General features: G+C 48.1%; 1 protein-coding gene across 1 annotated transcript in view; it reads right to left on the reverse strand.

The window, feature by feature from the left end:
• The window catches only part of LOC149367770 (uncharacterized), a 31,661-nt gene that overhangs the window by 1,569 nt on the left and 6,433 nt on the right, over positions 1 to 23,659 (reverse strand). Inside the window, exon 2 of the mRNA XM_089575331.1 lies at positions 18,700 to 18,880. Within this exon, the coding sequence (XP_089431457.1) occupies positions 18,700 to 18,880 (181 nt within the window). The remainder of the gene's footprint in view (positions 1 to 18,699; positions 18,881 to 23,659) is intronic.

Here is a 23,659-nt window from a genome sequence, read left to right on the forward strand (position 1 = left end):
CTCAATAAAAAAAATCTCTGCCTCTCCCGTAACAGAGAGCACAGTAAGCATGAAATGTTTACGGGCATAACACACTGGTCGTAGATGGTACTAATCAAAATCTTGAAATGGGTCTAGTGTTCAACACACCACACCACACCACACCACACCACACTCTTCCTGTTACATCGAAGCAATTGCCTGCAATAGTGCGTTAGGTAGGTAGCCGCGAACCGTGGCGGCCTTGTCGCCTTCGGGAGCGGCCTTCTGCTGTGGCGTATCACTCGCAAAGCGACCGCTTCCCGCAAGACGCTTCCTACCTCTCCTCTCATCAGGCTCCATTGCTCGGCTTAAGCAGCTGGGACGGTGGCGGCATTGAAATGCAGGACGATACAGCAGCGTACGCGGACACGACGAGACGCAGGCCTGACAAGAATGTATATGCAGCGCGTTCGAATACTTCGCGAGCGTGTATACATCTGCCTGCCAAAGGGGGAACGTCATGAGCTGAAAGCCCAGCGGCCGGTCTTTTACATGCGTGAGCGTGGGACCGCGGCGTCATCCTTGGGTACGGCGCGGAAGCAGTTTTTCCGCCCAAAGCCCTTCTCGCCCTGGAGCTCTGCTCTTGCTCTAAGCGGCCCTCTCTAAGCCCCTAACACATCACGTATGAGTGTCGTTAAATCTCGTACGGTGCCCGGATGCTCTCGTTTCAGTGCCCGGATGAGTGGAATTCAGTGCCCGGATGTTGGCTCTCGGTCTCGGCGTGACGTCACCACACTGCCGACAACGGGAGCTAAAAGCATTACATGCTTAAAAACTGTATACGTGTGTGCTGCAACCTTTTGATGACTTGATGCCCGTTTCGAGGCCACAAGCGGTCGTTTTCACTTCCCCTAACGACGGCTTGTAAATGCATTAAAATTGCATATATTGTAAATTTTTTTATATAAGTAAGCGCGCGCGGCATTGCATTAGATCATACCTGCTGCTATTTCATTTGAGCCGATACGTCACGTCCTACGTCGGTATTTGAGACCGACGCACTTAGCATTCATATTCCAGTGTGACACTTATCATTCGGATTTGTCAAATAATGCGGTAACGGCGAACAGCGTAGCTTTGCTTTTCCAGAGACCTGCGACTTTTATCTTGAAGGCTTCCTGAAATAACATGCAGACAGGAACCACAACCGGAAGCAAACCTTGTGCACAGTCTGAAAGCCAAGGCCAGCCAAGCCTGCTTAGTCGTCCGCTTATCTTGCGCTGTGCCACACCGCCGTATTTTCAGCGACGGGCTTCGCTCGAACAATTCCGTGCCGTACAGCGCAGCGCATGGTGTGGTTTGGAATTCCAACCCTTGGCAGAATCTACTTGAAAGGTAAGGGACTGCTTTTCTTCGCTCACGGCTGTGGCGGCAACATTTATATTTGGCTAGCGCTTTTGCATACACCTTCTAGCTTTCCTGTCTTGAGTTCAAGAGTGGTCGAAGCAATGCTACTGCGGCAAGCACCATCTTGAACAGAGTGCCGCATATGGCTGAGGCTGACACTACAATGAAAATACTACTGCTCTCGTCATTTGCTTTTTTTCTGTAGACCCTGGTTACGGCGGTGCAAGTAGAAACGTCTATAATCCTGGGTAGTGACATGAAGAAAAAAGACTTAACCCGTAGAGAATAAAAACCAGAGGATAAAATGGGACGAAGGAAAAGAGCGACACGCAACGCTGTCAGCGCTGTGTGCGTCGGTCCTTTTCTTTGTCCCGTCTTGTGCTCTGGTTCGCCTGCAATATCCATCCATGCCGACTAGGCCAGCTCGCCATTCTTCTTAACCAGGAGAGCGTGGCACTCACTAAGGGGATAACTTTTACAATTCCCTTAGTTCCTCGAGTTTGATGGAGTAATGTACCGAAGGCTGCGAAACTGGGTGGCGGCGAATGTGCTGGGCGCAACACTCGTTCTGATTGTATGGAATGTACGTATAGATTTAAACAGACGAACAGCCGCCGCGGTGGCTCAATGTTTATGGCGCTCCGCTGCTGACCCGAAAAACGCGGTTTCGATCACGGCCGCGCTGGTCGAATTTCGATATAGGCGAAATTCTAGAGGCCCGCGTACTGCGTGATGTCAGTGCAGGTTAATGCACGCCAGGTGGTCGAAATTTCCGGAGCCCTTCACTAAGGCGTCCCTCATAGACTGAGTTGCTTTGGGACGTACGATACTCGGACGAACGAACGGACTACCGGATGAACGATACTCGATTACGACCGAGGATGTGAAAAGGATTGGTTCCGCAGCACTGTTCAAATAATGTGCACTGTTAGCATTCAGTCATGAATCTTTCGAGCTTCAACGGGTGCATGCTGATTTTTCAGCAAGCATGCACTTGTTTTTTGCGGACGCGTTTCGCAGCTTGAAGGGGTGGGAAGTGATTTTTTGACAACCACACGTGCCCGCTATGAATTCGTGCGTTATTGTACAAGTGTTGCTTGAACAGTAATCACGAACAGATCTGGGATAGGTCAGGCAATCCTGAACAGAGCTCTGACACTCCCATTCACAGTACGTGAGATTTCAGCGGGACTACGCTTTTGTCCTCTTAGTCATGAATAACGTCGCAGCAAACGCAGGGAAGCAGTGATCAGAGCAAACACCATATACTGCGCTCTCTGAAACGAAGTGGTCAGTGGCCAGTCTGTTGCTTGCATTAAATTCACTGGGCGTTGAGAACTAATTATTCCCAGCTCCCAGGGGTGGCAATATTGCGAAATATTCTTGTGCTGTTTGTTCATGCTCGATAGCGTCGGCCCCCGGTTTTATCAATTGCGTGTTTCACGAGGTGCGGCCAGACTTATCTCGAGTGATCGCAGCCAAGTACAACTGCTTCCACTTTTTCCAGGTTGCCGTAGTTGCTTTCGCAGCTTATATCGATGGTTCCTTGCCAGCGTTAAATTAATAAGTACGTTTGTTCGTGTGCGCAACGCTATCCCAAGAAAGTTAAATTCAGCGCGGCCGAGTTCGACGGCCGCGAGCACGCTTGTTGCCACGCTGCTGCTGAGTCAGTTTTTTGTGGGCACAGGCGAGCCCAACAACGAGTTTCTCTTGGAAGCCTTTTCGCCGCTTTCCTTACTGCCGGCATCATTATTTGACAAGCGGTGGATGTGCTGGGTGAAGGATATCCTTCGCTTCCTCACTCCTTGAGTCCTCCGAAGCAGCCCAAGCTGTTCCCATGGAGCAAAGCATAAAGCTAACACCGCCAAAGCCACAAAAGCCGCTCCGACTGAAGACAGCGTGCGAAGCACCTGCCGTTTCTAATAGCTCCAACCGGAACATGGACTTTACGGGAGCGTACTAGAACCTCGAAGGAAGGCTCCACATCGACGATGACCACGCCATCAACGTAGGCTCCGTTTATGCTCCAGCATCTCCGAACGCCACCCATTCCCAACGGCACCGCCGGAGAAGATGCAGATAACTCATTGGAAGAGTAGTGGCGGGTAGCAAATTTGAATGATCTGGTACAAAATGGAAGCTGTTGCCTGGGGCTACTATAACCAGATTTAAGACTGGTGGCATCTCGCGTCACAAGCAAATGATAAAACAATGAGATAATTTTTGCCTAAGTTCAATAAACATGTTGAAGCAGAATGGCCCCGCCTCGTTGGCTCAGTGGTTACGGCGCTCGGGTGCTTACTCGAAAGACGCGGGTTCGTTCTCAGCCGCGGCGGCCGAATTTCGATGGAGGCGAAATTCTAGAGGCCCGTGTACTGTGCGATGTCAGTGCACGTTAAAGGACCCCAGGGGCTCGAAATTTCCGGAGCCCTTCACTACGGCGTCCCTTATAGCCTGAGTCTCTTTGGGACGTTAAACCCCATTAATTCAAACCAAAGCAGCATGAATACCAGCGACGAAGATGAAGAGAGAGGTTCAACTTCCATCTGCGGCGCGAAGGCACAGAGAATTCTGTTTGCGCCGCAGATGGAAGCTGAGTAAGACGACGATGAGCAATGCACAGCGCGAAACAGTGTTGTGGTTTAACATGAAGCGTGTTCGGCTGCTGCGCTGATTACCTAGCGCTCTCCAGCACTGGCCAGCGAAGGTGACCTGTTCGCTCCCGCGGATAATGGCAGGAGCAGGAATATTTGTTTATGATGAAGTTAGCGCCAGAAACTAGGACCAGAGTAGGAGAGAAGACCCACTTGGCACAAACTCACAAACATCGCAAAGTTTTCGCCACAAAGTGACAAACATCGCACAGATCTTGTTCGACGTCTACCCGTCGTAATAGTGCTTTCGCATAAAAAGCGCATCTGTAGTAAGCTAATGGTCGCACGATACTCTTCAATGGCTTTGCTTCATACAAAAACGAACCAAGGTGATACTCAACGCTTAATTGACAAAACTTCGTGCTGGGATAGTTGGTGGGACATAGTCTAAACTTGGTTCAGCGCTCCGTGTGTGTCGTTTCCTTTCTTTGTGTTCGTCTTTCGTGCTGAACCAAGTTTCAACAACGCTTAATTGGCCGGTAAGAACATAAATTCAAGAGCAGCAAACGTTTTTCAACGTTCGCCTTGCATACTGCAAGGAACTGGCACTGCAATTTCTCAATATACTCACATGACAAATTGTTAACACAGCTTGCGTGTTTGATTTTTTTTAGAGAAGCAGGTCTGCTCAACAGACTGTAAATTTTGATCCACTGCCTCACTTTACTTTAAGATACACTTCAGCCACCTTCGCATTCCTGAGAAAGGGGCTGAAGTTTTTATTTGGTTGCCTGGGAGGCTCAGCGCCCTTCCACAGCCAAGGATGGCCGCGGAGCCTACCTGGCCTTGTTAAAGCTTTTATCATTAGCCATTCATAAAATTTTTTCCTCTGTCGTCACTAGATAACACATACCAATTTTATAGGCTCTCTACACTGGCGATTATTTTAATATTCCAATAAAATTCTACACAGGACAATTCCCTCATACCCTGAGCTTGGCGCATGATGGCCTCAGTTGCCTATGTGCCATAAAACCCAATAAACAACAAACAAATCACATGACAAATTTTTCTCGGTCGTGAAGTCGGAGACCTGTCCGAAAAGTTTGTGCGCAGTGCTCAACGAGCGGTGCTGCGGTTGAAAAGTTGGCTACAACTAACATGGCGGCGGGGCAACTTCCGGAAAAGCGACGCATGCGCAGAAGGATCGAGGGGATCGGTCTGTTGCTCTCCGACGGGCAAGAATGTGAGCAACAGTAGTCAAAATGTTCCCAGCTTTTTCAATTTTCTAGACATGTAAACTGGTGTAGGTATGCAGTGAACATGACTTATTGTGAAGTCACCCAATCCTTATGCTTACGTTATAGTCATTTTTGCGCAGTCTCATAGAAAATAAGCAGGAGTTAACTCCCCTTAAAAGCAAAGGCACCACTTTTTGAGAATTCCGCGATATTCTAGGATTCATATCTACAGAGGCTGTAGGTATAGGGTGCCACGTGTTTTTGCGCTAGCATTCAAAATAGTGACTTAATCGACGATTGAATTTTAGGCTTCTCCTCAAAGCAATGTAGGAGTGCGGGGAAGCTCCGTGTGACGTCACGGAAGTTGAGGTTTCAAATTACCGCTGCTGTCAGCCACACGCTGCCATGCCTCCTTGGATGCCGCCGAGTAACGCTCGGCAGGTTTTGCCTTCAGTTGCGTTAGTTTTTTGCAAGCAAGCGTTTATGCTTTGGAAATGAGCCGGTGTCTTCTATGACGTCATCACGAGACCCCCCTCTCTTGATGCTGTGCGCTGCGGTGCAGCTTGAAGACCGTCGTGATTTTAATCGGCGATTACGGCACCAATTCAAATGTTCGCCCAAAAGTACTTTGCATGCTTTACCTGCAAGATTCACACACTCGACCCCTCTAAGCTCGTCGATTTCTAGAACTGATGCAGTTGCCTTTTAAACCTATATGTGACGTGCGAAAGCGCGGTGACGTAAATGGTTAGGCCACAAGTGAAACCACAGCAACCGGATGGCGCAAATCTGAAAGCTGTGAACTGCTTTTTCTAGTCCTAGAGCAAATATTCGGAAATTAGCAGGATGAAATTTGGAGTTTGCCATTGTGTCGGGCACGGTAAATTATGGTTAGATATCGATCTTGGTCCAAATCGGCGAAGGTCAAATTTCGAGGGTCATTATCATCCTGACTACGCCCACTGTACGGCAAAGGCCTCTCCCATGTCTCAACAATTAATCTTTTCCTTTGCCAGTTGCTACCACGCTATCCCGGCAAACTTCTTCATCATCGGGCCAAATTCTTTCCGCTTGGCGGCACGGTTGCTATTGCAACGAGCAATGCAGACGCAAGATGCTTACTCAACTTTGACGATCGTCTCAGTGCCTTCGCACTAAAACGAGTGCCACCGGCTTTGAGCGGAGTGAGGAAACACACGGTACAATGACGCGTGGCGATATGAATAAGCACGAGCGTGCAGTTCTGAAAGACATTCTCTCCGCCTTGCGCTGGAACCCACCGCTTCACGCTCGCTAACGGAGTTCCCGACTCTGGGACACTGGCCGCGGAGATCAATGGCTGTGAGGATCTGCCAGGCCTTCCTGCGGTTGTTGCGAGTGTCGGGCCTGCACGACAGGCTGTGACTTTGCCTAAGCCTTCTCGCCTTAAAATTTTTTTTCAGCTCCCCGTCTCCTCCCTCACCTTTATGTGCCCCCATCTCTTTCCCCCAGTGCAGGGTAGCAAACTGCTCTCATCTACCGGTTAACCTCCCCGCCTCTCCTCCTGATCTTCCTCCTCCTCCTATGAATAAGTAAATGTTTCTGGTAGCGCGCGTAGGTTCGTTAGACGCCCTGCCTTCCTGTCCTGTGCAAAGTTTTATCGTTTACAAGCAAACATGGATGTTAATGGTGATATTATCCCTGAAGTGCTCCGTTATCAATGACGCGCCGTTTGAAGAGGTTTTCGCCGTTGCAGGCGACACCTGTCGCGCTGGTTGATATGACAGCGCGGTATGCCAAGCATTCCACGCAGTGTGGGATAAGACGCTGGTGCAGGTAACACGCCAGCTTTCGATGCTGATTTTTCCTTGGGCTAATAGATGGAAACTACTTGCTGGTCTGGCAACAAGGCGCCCATAGCTGCCGGTTTCCATATTTGTTCGCTCGAGCTCGTCGAGTTGGTGCGTCGTTTGTTATGCGTACTTTTAAGGCAAAAGCCTTCAATGCCTCATACTGTCGTGACCAAGGAATGCTAGCAAATCTGTCCGCGTTTCGGCGTCACTATTTAGAAAGAAACTGTGTCGAGCCTGGAAATCGAACCATGGGGCCTTTGGCATTTGAAGTGGAGACGCTACCACTCCGCCACGAAGGCTCAGGGTTTGAGCATGAATAAAGGCGCATCTAGTGAATGCACGGGTTTCATAAATAAAATAAAAGAAATAAAAAAATAAAAAAACAAAAAAATGAAAATATGAAAAATAAACAAACAGTGCGCCAGGAAACGCTTTCGCCTTGCAGCCCTTTAGAGAGCGAAAATGACCCCTGAATTTTTTAATACCGGTATAGCTCTCATGATTCTTGCGCGTGTAATTTCAAAAAGGCAAGCTTCAGTTGCAGCGCTGCTTCCACTGCTCATCTTTTCACTAAATGTACGGGCAAACCGCCTGGGCTCCAAACTTCTGACAAAGAGTGTATACCCTCAATTAGTGACACCATGTGCCTAGCGCGACCTCAGCTTCTCTTGATGTCTGGCGCTGGTAAATTGATATTTGAGGAAAGGAAAAGGCGCAGTATCTGCCTCACATATCTCGGCGGACACCTGAACCGCGCCTTAAGTGAAGGGAGGAAGATGGGAGTGAAAGAAGAAAGAGAGAAAGAGGTGCCCTAGAGGAGGTCTCCGGAATAATCTCGACCACCTGGGGATCTGTAACCTGCACTGACATCGCACAGCGCACTGGCGCCTCTTGCGTTTCGCCTCCATCGAAAAGCTGCCGCCGTGGTCGGGTTCGAACCCGGGTACTCCGGCTCGGTAGGTGATAGCAAAAATCGGCATTGCGAAGTAGGGTGCAAAGTCGAACCCTCTGCCACTATCGTTTTATTGCACACATTTATGCACCCTCTCAGGCATCACCCATTAGCATGTATATTTTGTTTTCGAGTGGACGCAAATTTATCTGGCCGGGAACGTGTGGTTGTTTTGCACCGAGTGCACATATATGTGTTGATGAACTGTTCTGGCAGTGCGAACGTTCCTGCGCGCCGACGCTAGCAGCTGCGTGCATGAAGTATAAGCACGCAACCCTCGGGCCTCGGTCAGCTGCATAATACCATTCCTTTACTGCAATGTGCAATGAACACCCGCGATTTTAATCGTCACTGTTTGAGCCCAGCGTCGGTGCTAGTGTTGATTTTCGCCCCATTTTTCAGAGGCGTACGCCTCGTTGAAACCGCGTCTTGCGTAACAGGGAGCTTATTTACTTATCTGTACATACTGCAGCCTCTAGAGAGGCTATTCCAGGTGTGGGGTGAATACAAAATAACAATACAAAGAACAACAGAAAGTAAAGAGCGTTCATGCAACGTTAGGAAGAGGCTATTAACTAAGAATTCTTGTAATTAATGTAATTAACGCATGTTGCCTTTATGGAATTCGAAATATCCATGGTATGAGGGAAAAAGCTTTACTAAATGTAGTTAGTGGGGACATAAAAGGGCGAAATGTTTAGGACTTGGCGGCTCCTTGTAGACGAAGGTTTTGAAAGTGTCAGATAATTATCTAGCGAAGAAAAACGAGGTGAATTGACTGAAGTGTACATTGTTTTCAGGAATTGAACACGACGTGCGGCAAGAGTAGTGAGGCCTAGTTGGGGAAGAAAAGTAGATGGAGAAAAATCCACGTCAAATCTCCTTAAAAAACAAACAAACAAAACGCACGGCCTTCTTTTGCAGATTCCAGTTGAATTATCTCACACTGCTTATAAATGTTCCAACGAACGCAAGCGTATTGGAGGATGGGGCTAATGAGTGTTCTATATGTTAAAAGCTTGGTTTCTTGAGGAGCGGCGCGCAAGGTGCGATGTAAGTATCCTAGTGTTTTAGGGGCCTTATTGCAGATGCCGTCAATGTGTTTTGACGATGGCATGTCTTGTGTTAACAGAGACTGGGATATTTGTATTCGTATAATCGGTTTAAGATTACTGTATTATATGAATATGTGAAGAAGGAACGGCACGAACGTTGTGAAAATGACCGAGACGGTCTTAGAAAAGTTAATATTCATTTGCACGTCTTGGACCAGTTGCAGAAATCAAGGATTGAATTAGGTATAACATAAGCTGGTGATTTAATTGTTTAATACAAAACCCAGTTATGGGCATGAAGGCGTATCATTACTGAAGCGTGAAATGGCAGGTCATTAATGTACATGAGGAGCAGAAGAGGACCCAGTACACATCCTTGGGAACCCCAGATGAAACATTAACTGAAGATGAGTTGGCAGAGTTGAAGCGTACGTACTGGGAGTGCTGGGAAAAAAGTCCGATATCCAGTTCTCCAGGGACGAGTTTTTTAGTACAGCGGACAGCTTGAGAACTATTTAGGTTGTGAAACTGTATCGAAGGCCTTTGCGAAAGCTATAAAAGTAGCTTCAACCTGGCAATCTGTGTAGAGAGACCTGCTGATGCCAAGCATGAATTCTCTCAGTTGTGTCTTATTACTGAAACTACAACGAAAACCATCCTGGAAAACACTTGCTATTAGTTGCAAGAAATTCCATTATATGTGTATAGACAACGTGCTCCAGTGTTTCATTTGAATGCTGTGTAAAGGAAATTGGCCTGTAGTTGGATAGTAATTGCATATAACGAGATTTCAAAGGGGGGGAACCTTGGCAGGTATCGAGGATGAATAAAGGGTGCTGATTTTTAGGGGTCTTCTAAAGATAACTGTATCTGCGTCACCAAAGAGAGTAGCGAACCAGAAACGCCGCTGGGATGTCGTCTGGCTACACGATTTCTTGGTGTCTAAGTTTAGTATAATATTAAGCATACTTTCAGTGGTTTCCTTTTTGCTTTTAAGGGGCTTTAACGTCCCAAAGAAACTCAGGCTATGAGGGACGCCGTAGTGAGGGATCCGGAAATTTCGACCACCTGAGGTTCTTTAACGTGCACTGACATCGCACAGTACACGGGCCCCTAGAATTTCGCCTCCATCGAAATTCAACTCCCGCGACCGGGATCGAACCCTCGTCATTCGGGTGAGCAGCCGAGCGCCATAACAACAGAGCCACCTTGCCAGACACTGACACATTCCCAACTGAATAATGCAATTCAGAAAGAAAAGCTGGAATTACCGAATTGTCTGTAGTGCAAACGGAATGGAAGTAGTCGTTAAAGGCAGAAGCAATTATATGTGGTTCAGAAACTGCGGCATCGTTTATTATCAATCTTTACGAAGTGGATCCAGGGAATAGAATAGACTTGCAGAATTTACGGGGATTTGTTTTCATTAATTTGGCAGAGTAACCTTGTAGTAAAACTCTTCTGCGGCGTCCATTTTAAGACAAAGCTCCTCTTTGGCGCTAATAAACTGAATGATCCTTGCAGGGTCGCCGGAACGTTTTGGTCGGCGTAATCTAGCACCATTATCTCCAACATCATCATCATCATCATCAGCCTGACTACGCCCACTGCTGGGAAAAGGCCTCCCCCATGTCTCTCCAATTAACCCTGCTGTCCTTCGCCAGTTGCGGCCACTGTATTCTTGCTAATTTCTTAATATCATCCGCCCATATAACTTTGTGTCGCCCTCTGCTACGCTTGCCTTCTCTTAGAATCCACTCCGTTACCCTTAAGGACCAGCGGTTATCTTGCCTTCCCATTAAATGCCCTGCCCAAGCCCACTTCTTCCTCTTGATTTCAACTTGGATATCATTAACCCGCGTTTGTTCACTCATCCACTCCGCCCACTTACGATCTCTTAACGTCACACCTATCACTTTTCTTTCCATAGCTCGCTGCGTTGTCCTTAACTTAAGCAGAATCCTCTTTGTTAGCCTGCAAGTTTCTGCCTCATAGGTGAGTACCAGTAAGATAAAGTTCTTGTATACTTTTCTCTTGAGGGATATTGGTAAACTGGCATTCATGATCTGAGAGAACCTGCCATATGCGCTCCACCCCATTCTTATTCTTCTAGTTATTTCCCTCTCATGATCCGGATCAGCTGTCACTACATGCCCTAAATAGACATATTCTCTTACTACTTCCAGCACCGCGCCATCAATTGCGAACTGCTGTTCTCTTGCTAGACTGTTGAATATTACTTTCGTTTTCTGCATGTTACTTTTTAGCCCCACCGTTCTGCCCTGCCTGTCTAATTCACTGATCATGCTTTGCAGCTCCTGTCCTGAGTGACTTAGCAAGGCAATGTCAACAGGGAATCGCAGATTACTAAGGTATTCTCCATTAACTCTTATCCCCAACTGTTCCCATTTCAGGCCCCGGAATACCTCCTGTAAACAGGCAGTGAATAGCATACGCGAGGTAGTGTCTCCGTGCCGGACGCCCTTTCTTATTGTAATTTTATTGATGACTTAATGGAGAACTACGGTAGCTGTGCAGTCGTTATAAATATCTTCCAATACTTTCACATAACACTCTTCTACACACTGATTGCGCAATGCCTGCATGACTGCTGAGGTTTCTACTTAGTCGAATGCTTTCTGATAATCAATGAATGCTATATATAGGGGCTGGATATATTCTGCGCATTTCTCTATCACCTGATTGATAGCGTGAGAGAGAGAGAGAAAAACTTTATTATGGCAAGTGTGTTAGACCCCCTTTGGGTCCCTCGACCACCGCACGGTCCCACTCTACGTCGGAACGTTCGTGTGGTGTTTGTTCATGACGTCGGCACCCCGAAGCACCGCAGCAAGCTGCAATGGCGGGTCCAGAGACGACAGCACGACCTCCCAGTCCTCCCAACTTGATAACGCGGGCTGTCCCTGCGGGGGAAGATCAGCAGGGCAGCCGAAAAGGATGTGGGAGAGTGTGGCGTGAGGGTCGCCGCATAGGGTGCATGCAGGGGAGGTGCCACAGTAGTGAGATAGCAGCTTAGGGGATGAGAGAGAGCGGGTCTGGAGGCATCTCCAGAGGATCTGTTGGGAATGGGTAAGGGAAGGGTGTGGAGGAGAGTAAGTCCGACGGTCCAAGCGGGGCATTTGCGTGAGCTCTGCAAAGGTGTGCGCCCGTTCTCTCGTGAAGCCTGGACCGAGGCCGCCCTGAGCCCGGCAAATCAAACCTCGGGCCAATTTATCGGCAGCCTCGTTTCCTGGATTCCCAGAGTTAGCCGGCACCCAGTGGAGCTCTACCCTGCGCGGTAAGTTTTTTTGGGAGGGGTGTTCAACAACTCCCAAGCAGGGGCGTGAATCCTGGCTCTAGCGAAGTTGAGCAGAGCCGTTTTGGAGTCGCTAAAGATGTAGTTTGCATTGGAATGTATAAGGGCTATGGCGATGGCGGTTTCCTCTGCCTCCTCAGGCGTAGAGCCCAAGGGAAGGCGGTGTGTGAGTGGCTGTGCTAGGGCTGGATTGTAACTAACTGCTACATCTTCATGCGTTGTGCACGCAGCGTCTACCCAAGTGGCGTCCTATGCTTGACCGTAAAGCTTGTGAAGGGCCTGAGCGCGACCAGTGCGGCGAGGGATGTGGTACTGGGGATGAACGTTCCGTGGAAGGAGTTTCACAACAAGGGGGGCTTGAATGTGTCGAGGAATGGCTATAAGTGATGTCTGATTAGCGGGAATGTTGATGCGAAGGGAAGCGAGGATATGCCTGGCAGTTGCACTCGCGGCAAGTCTTAGATACTGTGTCTGTAGGTGCGCGTCTACTCGTTCCTGAAAGGTGTTATGCATGCTTAGTTCAAGGAGCTTGGCTGTGCTAGTGCTTCGAGGTAGGTTTAAGGCTGCCTTGATAGCGTGATAGTAGCCTATTGTCGAGTATCCCCTACGAAACTTGCCTGTTCATTTGGCTGACTGACGTCTGAGGTTGTCCTGACCCTATTAGCGATTACCTTAGTAAATACCTTGTAAGCAACAGACAATAAGCAGATTGGTCTGTAATTCGGCAAGTCTTTGACGTCTCCTTTCTTATGAATTAAGACAATGTTAGCGTTTTTCTAACCTCTAGATACACTCGAGGTCACAAGGGATTGCTTATACAGGGTGGCTAGTTTTTCGAGCACAATCTCTCCTCCATCCTTCAACAAATCTGCTGTTATCTGATCCTCACCAGCAACACGGTGGGATAAATAAAACAAGTCTCCAGTCATCCAGAGAATGGTGGTGTTATTTTTCTTTGTTTTTAAAGGGATTAAACGAGTGACGCCGTTTTTTACAAGATTTTCAGAGAAAGTTGTTAAAGTATTGGCATCACTATAGGACCTATCATCACTATATTATTTGCTCAAACCAGTCAAACAAATCACACAGAATGTCAGTTATTGCTAGATCATCTGCGCGGTTCAAATCAGGAAACGTGCACTAGGCAAGACGAGATTTAGGAACGGTGCAAGCAACTGAAACTAACGCAGCATTGTGATCGGATACCTCCTCAATCACGTCGCATTCATAATCGTTACTATAAACAGGCGAAGTTTCTTCCACATATTAAATTTAATTGTATCTTTTAAAATTTAATATCCCAAGTGCAAAATGTGAAACAAGTACTGCGGATTTTCTTATAATATTTAGAAATATGTGTCTACTTTCCTGTTGTTCATATCCACTGCTAACACTACAATACTCCCTGCAACTCCGTCTTACGCAAGATCCGGTTTCAGCGAGGCGTGCGCCACTTTGAAAGTGTGGCGAAATTTAATTGTATCATCTCGCCGTGGTGACTCATTGGTTATGGTACTTGGCTGCTGACCCGAAAGACGTGGGTTCGATCCTAGCCGCGGAGGTCGAATTTCGATGGTGGCGAAAATCCAGAGTCCGATGTACTGTGCGATGTCAGTGCACGTTAAAGAACCCCAGTTGGTCGAAATTTCCGGAGCCCTTCACTATGGCGTCCCTCATAGCCTGAGTTGCTTTGGGACATTAAAGCCCAATAAAGCAATAAACCAAATAATACGTAGTAATTTGAAGGCAGACAAATGGCAGACAACTTGGGATAATGAAATAATGAACAAGCTGCATTTTATAAAGCCTGTCCTCTGGGAATGGAACACCTGCACACAAACACAAGGAACGTTTCATAGAGGTAATTTTATGTCGTCTGCGCATAGGACACGCACACCTGACGCAACGTCTTGCTGGGTAACCAAGAGAAAACTTTTTAAGAAAGATGTGAAGATGAGCGCACAATAAACCATATTTTACTGTCAAGCTCAAAACGCGAAAAACTGAGGAAAATATATTTTACTCAATTTTATAATGAACAAATCCCTTTTCATCCTTCACTGCTCTTATGAGATAATGCAATTGATTACACACCTCAAGTTTATATCAATCAAATCTTTATTTATATCATCCAGATGTTAGGGGCGCAAACAGAAAGCTCTCACTAGAGCTTCATTGCGCGCCTGCGCCCCCGTACAAGGTTTCAAGGTTTTTAATTACATATTAATGCGGGTAGGCGACGACGACAAAGAGCGATGGCACGAGTGGGAAGAGTAGAAGACGACAACGAAGTTTGGACTGTGTTCTCGGTGCCGCTCGCAGCTGTTCTTGTCTATTTGTAAATATCTGTAAATATATTCTTTCCCGCAACATATTTGGTGGAGGTGCGGATTTCCCCTACGTCTACCGACGACGGAGCTCCGCAGCGGCCGCCAGTTGCCTTCACTCATCATGACCCAAGACGCCTCCCAGCAAACCTCAGCCCCGGCCATGACATCACTCGTTCTTTCTCCCCCTCGTGACCCTGGGACATTTTCTGGTACCGACAACACTGACGTCGACGACTGGATCAACATGTACGAGCGAGTGAGCACCTACAACCGCTGGGATCCGACCCTTATGCTCGCAAATGTAATATTCTATCTAAAAGACACTGCCCGGGTCTGGTATGAGACGCACGAAGACCATCTGACCAGCTGGGACGTGTGCAAAGAGAAACTCCGCGAATTGTTTGGACGGCCGCTCGGCCGAACGCTTGCCGCTAAGAAGGACCTCGCCTCCCGAGCTCAAACATCTACGGAGTCCTATGTGTCGTACATTCAAGATGTGCTGGCCCTCTGTCACAAAGTTGACGCCAACATGCCCGAGTCTGACAAAGTCGGCCACGTGTTGAAGGGAATCGCCGACGATGCCTTCAACTTGCTCGTATACAAGAGCTGCACTACAGTCGACGGAATTATTAAGGAATGTCGACGCTTCGAGGAAGCCAAAAGCAGGCGTATTAGCCAGCCGTACACACGCCTCCCCAACACGGCTGCGACTTCTTCATGTGAAGACCTGCGACACCGGGAAGCTCCAGCGCCCCCAGAAAATGTGACCCGCATCATCCGACGCGAGCTCGAAGCTATGTCCCCTGCCCCCCTGTATCTACATGATGGCAACAACCGCTTGCCTACCATCTCTCTGGTACAAGCTGTCGTCCGCCAAGAGCTTGCCAACCTTGGTTTCCAGCCCGTCAGCCCTGTACGGTCTTCACCACCACCCGAAATCACTGCGATTGCTCCTGGACGACCTTCGTACTTCACTCCACGTCGCCGAAACCCTAACGAGTGGCGGACAACCGACGACAGGCCCATTTGTTTCCATTGCCACCGCATTGGCCACATCTCCCGCCACTGTCGAAATTATTGGTCCCGTCGCAGCACATACCGCCCTCTCAGCTCCCACCGCGACGACGAACAGCCCAGCCACTACACGCCCCCTCCAGCCCAGCACAGTGCTACAGTCGACGGCCAGATTCCCCGCTCCAGCCGCTCCCCGTCCCCCCTGCGTCGCCAGTCTCGTTCGCCCCAACGCCGTCGCTCCTCTCCTGGCCCCTACGGACGCTCGCAAGCGGAAAACTAGACGCTGCAGTGTCTGGAGGTGATGCTGCAGTACAGCCCCAGTCCCAAAATCCTCGATTAGCCCTTCGCGCGCACCATAATTTGCTCGCCATTCATGTCGATGGAGTGCCTGTGAGAGCCCTGATCGATACAGGCGCGCACGTATCCGTCATGAGTTCAGCCCTACGGCACCGCCTCCGAAAAGTACTGACCCCTGCACCCAAAGCCGTTCTCCGCGTTGCCGACGGCGGAACGCCTCATGTTGTTGGACTATGCACAGCCCGTGTGACCATATCCGGCCGCCATACATCCGTTCTGTTCTCTGTTCTGGACCAGTGCCCTCATGAAGTCATTCTTGGCCTCGACTTCCTGTCTGAGCATTCAGCCCTCATTGACTGCGCCACTATGGCCTGGTCTCTATCGTTCCGTCAAGCGTTACGTGGCTGCTTGCGACCTGTGTCAACGTCGGAAAAGGCCCTCCACTTTGCCTGCCGGTCTTCTGCAACCCATCGACATACCTCCGGAACCTTTTCACCGTGTTGGCCTCGACCTTCTTGGCCCTTTTCTGACGTCCCTCTCCGGCAACAAGTGGATCGCTGTCGCAACTGATTATACTTATTTTGAAACGAAATCAAGCGCACAACAACACGCACACAAGAGAGGAAAGACACAGGACAGGACACGCCTCTCTTGTGTGCGTGTTGTTGTGCGCTTGATTTCGTTTCAAAATAAGCTATGCACCATCTAGCCCAATCAGAAGTTTTGTTAAACTGATTATACGACTCGGTACGCCATCACGCGTGCTTTGCCGTCCAGCTGTGCTACCGATGTTGCCGATTTTCTTCTGCAAGACGTCATCCTTCACCACGGCGCCCCTCGTCAACTGCTCACCGACCGCGGTCGTTATTTTCTATCCAGAGTAGTTCACGACATTCTTCGTTCGTGTGACACGCAGCACCAGCTCGCGACAGCTTACCATCCACAAACCAATGGGCTTACGGAAAGGTTCAACCGCACGCTCACCGACATGTTAGCCATGTACGTATCGCCAGACCACCGAGATTGGGACGCAGCCTTGCCTTATGTGACATTTGCATATAACTCTTCCTTTCATGACAGAACAGGCTATTCTCCTTTCTACCTTTTGTTTGGTAGGCATCCCACCTTGCCTTTGGACACACTCTTGCCGCCTTCTTCAGCCCCCACCACTGCTTACGCTCGGGACGCCATCTCCCAGGCCACGCTGGCGCGCCAAATAGCACGTAGTAGGCTCCAAGCCTCTCAAGTTTCCCAGAAGTCAGCCTACGACCGCCGTCACCAGGCCCAGGATCACTCGTCCTTCTCTGGACGCCCTCTCGCAGCGTCGGTCTCTCCGAGAAGCTCCTTTCGCACTACCGTGGCCCTTACCGTGTCGTGCGCCGTGTTACCGACGTGAACTATGAAATTGCTCCCCTTGAAACCTCGCCCTCGTCCTCTGGCGCCACCACCGACATCGTCCACGTCTGTCGCCTTAAAGCTTATCACGACGCTCATACGTCGCCTCCCTAACGCCGAGACGGCGTTTCAGCAGCCGGGGATCCTGATGCGGGTAGGCGACGACGACAAAGAGCGATGGCACGAGTGGGAAGAGTAGAAGACGACAACGAAGTTTGGACTGTGTTCTCGGTGCCGCTCGCAGCTGTTCTTGTCTATTTGTAAATATCTGTAAATATATTCTTTCCCGCAACAATATATTGGCAGCAACTAACAAAACAATTGCGTTTGAGCAAAAATAAGCGAGACACAGCTGACTCGGAAAAAAATAAATGAAAAGGAGATAAAAACAGACAAAAAGAGCAAAAGAAATAAGATGCAAAAATACTGGTTTGTAAGACTAACACAAAGCATTTAGCAATAACGGTAAGTGGTAGCTGAGCATTTGACGTCCATAGTTTTTGGGGAATGAACCATTTATCACGGTTTCTTATGGCATGAGTGTGTTCTCTAGGTGTTAGTTGAGACAAAGTTTCAAGAAAATTACGGTAGGTATTACTTCTCCCATATCGTTTTATTAAGTTGACATTATATAGCTCGTGTATTGGAGTTATGTGGAAGGCATTAAAGAGAAGCTTTTTAAGAGAAGTTGGTTTTCTTGATAAACTGTAAATTTTAGCCCAGCACCTCACTTGTCTTTGACACACCTCAGCCACGTTCTCATTCCTGAGAAAAGGGCTGAGTTGTCTATTTCATTGGTTGGGAGCCTCGAAATCCTTGCCCAGCCAAGGATGGCCGCCGAGGTTCCCTGACCTTCTTTAGAAACTTTTGCCATCTGGCATTAAAAAAAAATCATCCCTTTATTTTCACTAGGTTGTACAAAATCACTTCTTAGGCCCTTTACACCACCATTGTTTTACGCTTTTTATAAAATCCCGGACAAAAGAATTTTCAATACCTTAATTGTGTTTGGCCCATGATAGCCTTAGATGCTTATGCGCCACTAAACCCATCACAACACAACACAACTTCTCCTCTGTCATGTTGGAGGCGGTGCGCTTGAAAAGACAGGCCAGGTTTAATACACATGCACACACTTTCATTTGTGCGCTGGTTTCGGGTGTGCAGCGCAGCTTCAGCGCTCGCCCGGCGATAGGCGTTGGGGAAGCGGGCCAGGTGATTGGGGCAAAACGTCTTCCAGGTGGGAAGGGTAGCTTCGTGGATTTCAAATCAGGTCCGGACAGGCTCTTCAGGAGAAATGTATACGTTGATTAGCTTGCTGTTGTCGCTCCAGCCGGTGTAGCGGGCGACCCGCTCGATGGTCTTCAGCCAATCTTCAGCGTCTTCGACAACGTCGCCGTGAAAAGATGAGGGTGTTCGTGGTGGGTGGCAGAGGATCGGCACCATGGGCCTGGCTGTGGCAATTGAACTTGGCGGTCCAGATTCCCTACAAAGATGGCATAAAGTTAGTACAGTATAAGCTCAGAGATAAATGGCAGTCTGAATGGAATATTGAAGGTAATAATAAGCTCCTTTTGGTAAAACCCTTTATAGAAAATGAAAGTCATGCTCCCACCAAGAACGTTTCACGGAAGTTATTTTATGCCGTCTCCGTATTGGACACACACATCTCACACACAACTTCCTACTCACAAAGGAGGACAAACCTGTTTGTGAAAAGTGCGGAGATGAACTAACAGTAAACCACATATTATTCTTATGTACGAAACTTGAATCAATAAGGAAAAAATATTTTGCTACATTTTACAAAGAACGTATTCCATTTGATCCAGCATTGATTTTAGGTGAACATGCACTTATTGCTATGCTTGATTTTTTTTATCTTTTTAAGGGAAGCCGGTATTTTTCAAAAACTGTAATGTTCTGACGCTGTGCTTCTCTACATAGAACGATACGCCTCAGCCACTTCCTCAATCCTGGGAAGGAGGCTGAGGTCTCTTAGTTGTTGGGAGCCTCGAGATCGTTGCCAAGCCAAGGATGTCCACGGAGGTTAACCAACCTTTAAATGCTTCTGCAAACAGACATTTCTAAAATGTTTCTTTCATCAACCAGGTAGTAAAAATAACTTTTAGGTCCTTTACATCATCGTTTTTATACACTTTGTTTTCAAACTTTGCTCAAAACAATTTTTTCTATACCTTGTGTTTGGCGCATGATAGCCTTAGCCGCTTATGTGCCATTAAGCCGAACACAATTCACAACACGCTGGATCGGCTCCGGGGCCTGATGTCCGCGGACATGTCAGTTTGCCTAGGCGATCTAGGCTGCGTCGTCCTTGTGGGAGTGGGAAGTGGCCCGAATTCAGCGGACTCTCCCTGAAGAGGGTAGTTGGCTCGCTGGTGTAGCGGAGTGAGTTACTGTATTAAAGCTGGAAGGAGTGCGTAGCTGGGGAACTTATCCCGCACTTCTACCAAATTGCAACATACGACGCGAGGGACAACCACCGAAGCAGGGCCGAAAAACTGCGGCGGTCCCAAAGTGGTCCGAGCGCGCGAACGAGAGCCAACCATCTTCTGCCTCTACTAATGCATGCGCGACTTCTTCGCCTACACACGCATGTATCGTTATAATGCAAGATTATCGCAGAGAAAAGAAAAATATGAAAGCTACACTGAGTTTTACAGGGATGCTTCGAAAACTGTACGCCACCTTGGAAGTGCACTAATGGTGGAAAGAGCTACGATATAATAAGGCCTCATTAGTGTGTGTCATAATATATAGCCGAATGTCAGGATGTCTGGTAGCTATTCAGAAAATAATAAACGAGAATAATCAAGTACAGTATTATCTGCACTGATTCCCTCAGAGTACTTACAGCACCATCTAGAAATAGAAATGCCGCCCTACTGAAAAATCCGGTATGAATTTTAAACCGGAACCGCATACCGGGTTATTGTACAGGATTTGCGATACCGGATTACCGGAATATCCTGTATAAAACAGGACAGTCCTGTATAATACAGGACTCTCCTGTTTTGTACAGGATATTCCGGTAATCCGGTATCGCAAATCCTGTACAATAACCCGGTATGTGGTTCCGGTTTAAAATTCAGACCGGCATACAGGACAGTCCTGTATTCTACAGGCTAGGCCCGTATTATGCAGGAGGGCCCTGTATCACAGGAAAAAGGCAGGAATAAAATGCTTCAAATATATCCCACTTGGACTAAATCTGCCCAAAAACTGGGGCCATAAGTGTACATGCCAAATGCTGCAATATACAGAGCCTCAGAAACTGGTAATCTGCGATTATCAGCGACTCGTATTGCAGTCGATGTGCAATTGTGTTATTTGCTCCCAGATTTTACCAAGTATTGGTAGCTTGGTGAGTATTATAATGCATCAAAAACTCCAAAAGATGTTTATTTTTTTCGCATGTCTTGAACCAGCTTACTGAGGTAATAATTTAACTCTTCGCGACGATCTACCGGCGCTGGGGTCTCTACAGGGTGCTGGCCAATGAAGTAGTCAAAAGCGCCTGCAGAAAAGAAAATATGATTGGTAATACATAATGCCTCCAGCTTATCATTTAATTGGGCACTGACACACAACATAATGCATTGAGCACTGTGACATGCAACTTACGGCCAATGGCTTGTAGCTTTTCAGGGGTCATTGGCTTTCTGCCCACTGTGGAGGCTTCTGAATTCAGGTTGCGATGGCAAGCTTGCCCTGTCACGCTCTTTTCCAGGAGTTGTGGAGTCGTCCAAAGGCTGCGTCCTTGCAGAAACGCGAATCTTTGGGTGCCACCATAACTGCTGCAAACGTTGCCGATGGAATAAAAATTCCATTCCCGAGGTGGACCTGTATGCAATAATTACAAATGCATACCCCAGTAGCACAAACCATGCTCTGAATTGCGGGCCCTCGTGGGCCCAGACAAGCCACAGACAAGACAGGCGTCTCAAGACGCCAGGCCCTGAGCATTGGCAATGCTCAGTATCGTTAATGCACCTCACGCCTTCCATATTTGAATCAATACTGTATTGCAAATCTGCGTCGTAACATTGTTGGTGTGTAAACAGGTTGCTCGGACCATTCCTGTGCTTGCGTGATCATCCTCCATTATTTACGGCACATACCGCAGCATGGATGCGATGCGTGATGTCTTTTCATGGTCTTGAGCCGCTCCCCCTCAAGACGCTTATCGCTGATTGCTCTCGCACGTATACACGATATGCCTCTGTAAAAAAAGAATACAAAACCATAAAACTAATTTTAGTCGCGTTATCATGAAGGACAAGCAATTTCGGTATGTAGCTGAAAGAAAATTTTGAGCTATTTCGTCCGTCTACGCTGTGCAATCCACAAATTGCTAGTTAAAAAGACACTGGACAGTTAGAACGTTTCTGTTGACGCCGAGCATATAACCGAGACGGAGGCAGTACTTAAAAAGCAGGGTGATTTGAAATGCGTACTTACGTCCTAGCAGCACGACGTCGCCGTCATAAAATCCGCCTTCACCGCCGTGGCCTCCACCGGTCAAATGTCTGTAAATGTCACTGTTCACCACTCAAGTCTTTCGGAGCGAAGTCATTCAACACTGAGAGAAGGACGATAGGGTTCCACCATATTTGCACTGGACGTACGCATGGAAGGCGATGTCATCTTCGATCGTGGATTGATCAAGCAACACGATGAAAGGCACAAAAAACTGTATAACAAATTCAACGAGGACTAGCGAGTGCCAGCGTGTTTTCGCAGCTACCTTCATCCCTTGACACTCAACCCAGCCGCAGGAAAGAAAAACCTGTTACAAACAAACGCGACCCGACTCAGTGAACAACAAGTAGAATCGGTGCCCCCTCTCCACTTCATGGAGCGTCGCGGGGAATGTGGTAGGGAGGGCGGCTTAAAATGTTCGGTAGTAGAGTGAGTGCCTCCTCGCCATTTCGGGGAAGGGGGCTGGGAGGGACAGGACAGACAAAAAGGAGACCTCGGGGAAGGAACAAAGGCAGACAGAAAAAGCCAGGGTTGAGCAGGTTTTTTTTTTTTTTGAGAGCGGACACAGGAAAAGCAGGGAAGGCGGTAGTGAGAGGAAAGAAAAAAACTTGAAAAAAAAAAGTGCGCAAAGACAGGTTACTCGTGTGACGTTTCTACGGGAGTTTTGTTCTCTGTAGCACTGTACCTTTTCACTAGCTAACCTTTTCTTGTTCGTCGATAGAGATGTTCTCGGCGATTTGTGATTAGTATCTCTTCCTGATAGAGTGAAGAAATTAAACAAACAAAGAAAGGGATGTGAGGGGCTCGTTATAAATATGAGAGAAGCCAACAGCCACAGAAACCAAGGAGCACAGGGGATTTTTTTTAAATGATTAATTTTTTTTTTGAGTTATCAATGGGCAATCACTTGACGAAGAGGAAGCGCATAGAATTCCTGCACGAAAACCAAGAATTTTCTTTCTTCATCGATTCGTCGCTACAGACTGCCGCTAGCGAACAGCTGCTGCAATGAACGCGACAGTAACAAACCTTTTGGAGCCTCTGGCGCAGACACCGGAGGCTCGCCATGTTTATCAGCCAGTCGTGAAGTTCTGCACTGTGAAATCCAGAGTACTCTGCGCAGGACTTACGAAGGCTGCTGGCGGATGTATACTAGCCGTTTGCCCGCACACAGCCACCCTGGCTTTGTCAGGGTGCTGCACGGGAAGCCAATATGGCGGTTGCCCGCAAAACCAACGTTAATGGAACTAAACTAAGTTGCCAAACTCTCCGCCTTCTCCATGCGGCTGAAGCGGCCCGCAAATTTTAGCGCGGGGGGGGCGCTGCCGTCGAAACAGGCTCCCGCTGGCCGCCGCTAGCAGACGCCGCAGGCCGGGCCGCCCAGCGTCGTACCTTGCAGCCTTCGGGATTGTTGAGTAACTGGCGTCCCAAATATCGCACTTACCGATGTTTATCGTAAAGACGCCAGTCAGTTCTGAACCCTGTGCGGACAGTATGTCACAAATCTTTGCTGCAGCAACTCGAGTGATAGATCATCGCTGCCTAGCCAATGCCACCGTTGGCCGAAATTGCGGGCGGTCATGATTTTTGAAAGGAGCGTGGTTATAAGAGTTTCTTCACCAAAATAGCATATTAGACATCTACTTTAAAGGTGGAGATCAGATCATCGCAAGGCTCATCGTAAGTTCACTTACCAGCTTATCTAAACGCGAATATCTGCCTGCTACTGTGCGCGCATGTCGTAGAGTGCTTTCGCGACGCG

This window comes from Amblyomma mixtum, chromosome 1, assembly GCF_055824585.1.
Source record: "Amblyomma mixtum isolate Tamu chromosome 1, ASM5582458v1, whole genome shotgun sequence".
In the NCBI taxonomy this organism is placed as follows: Eukaryota; Metazoa; Arthropoda; class Arachnida; order Ixodida; family Ixodidae; genus Amblyomma; species Amblyomma mixtum.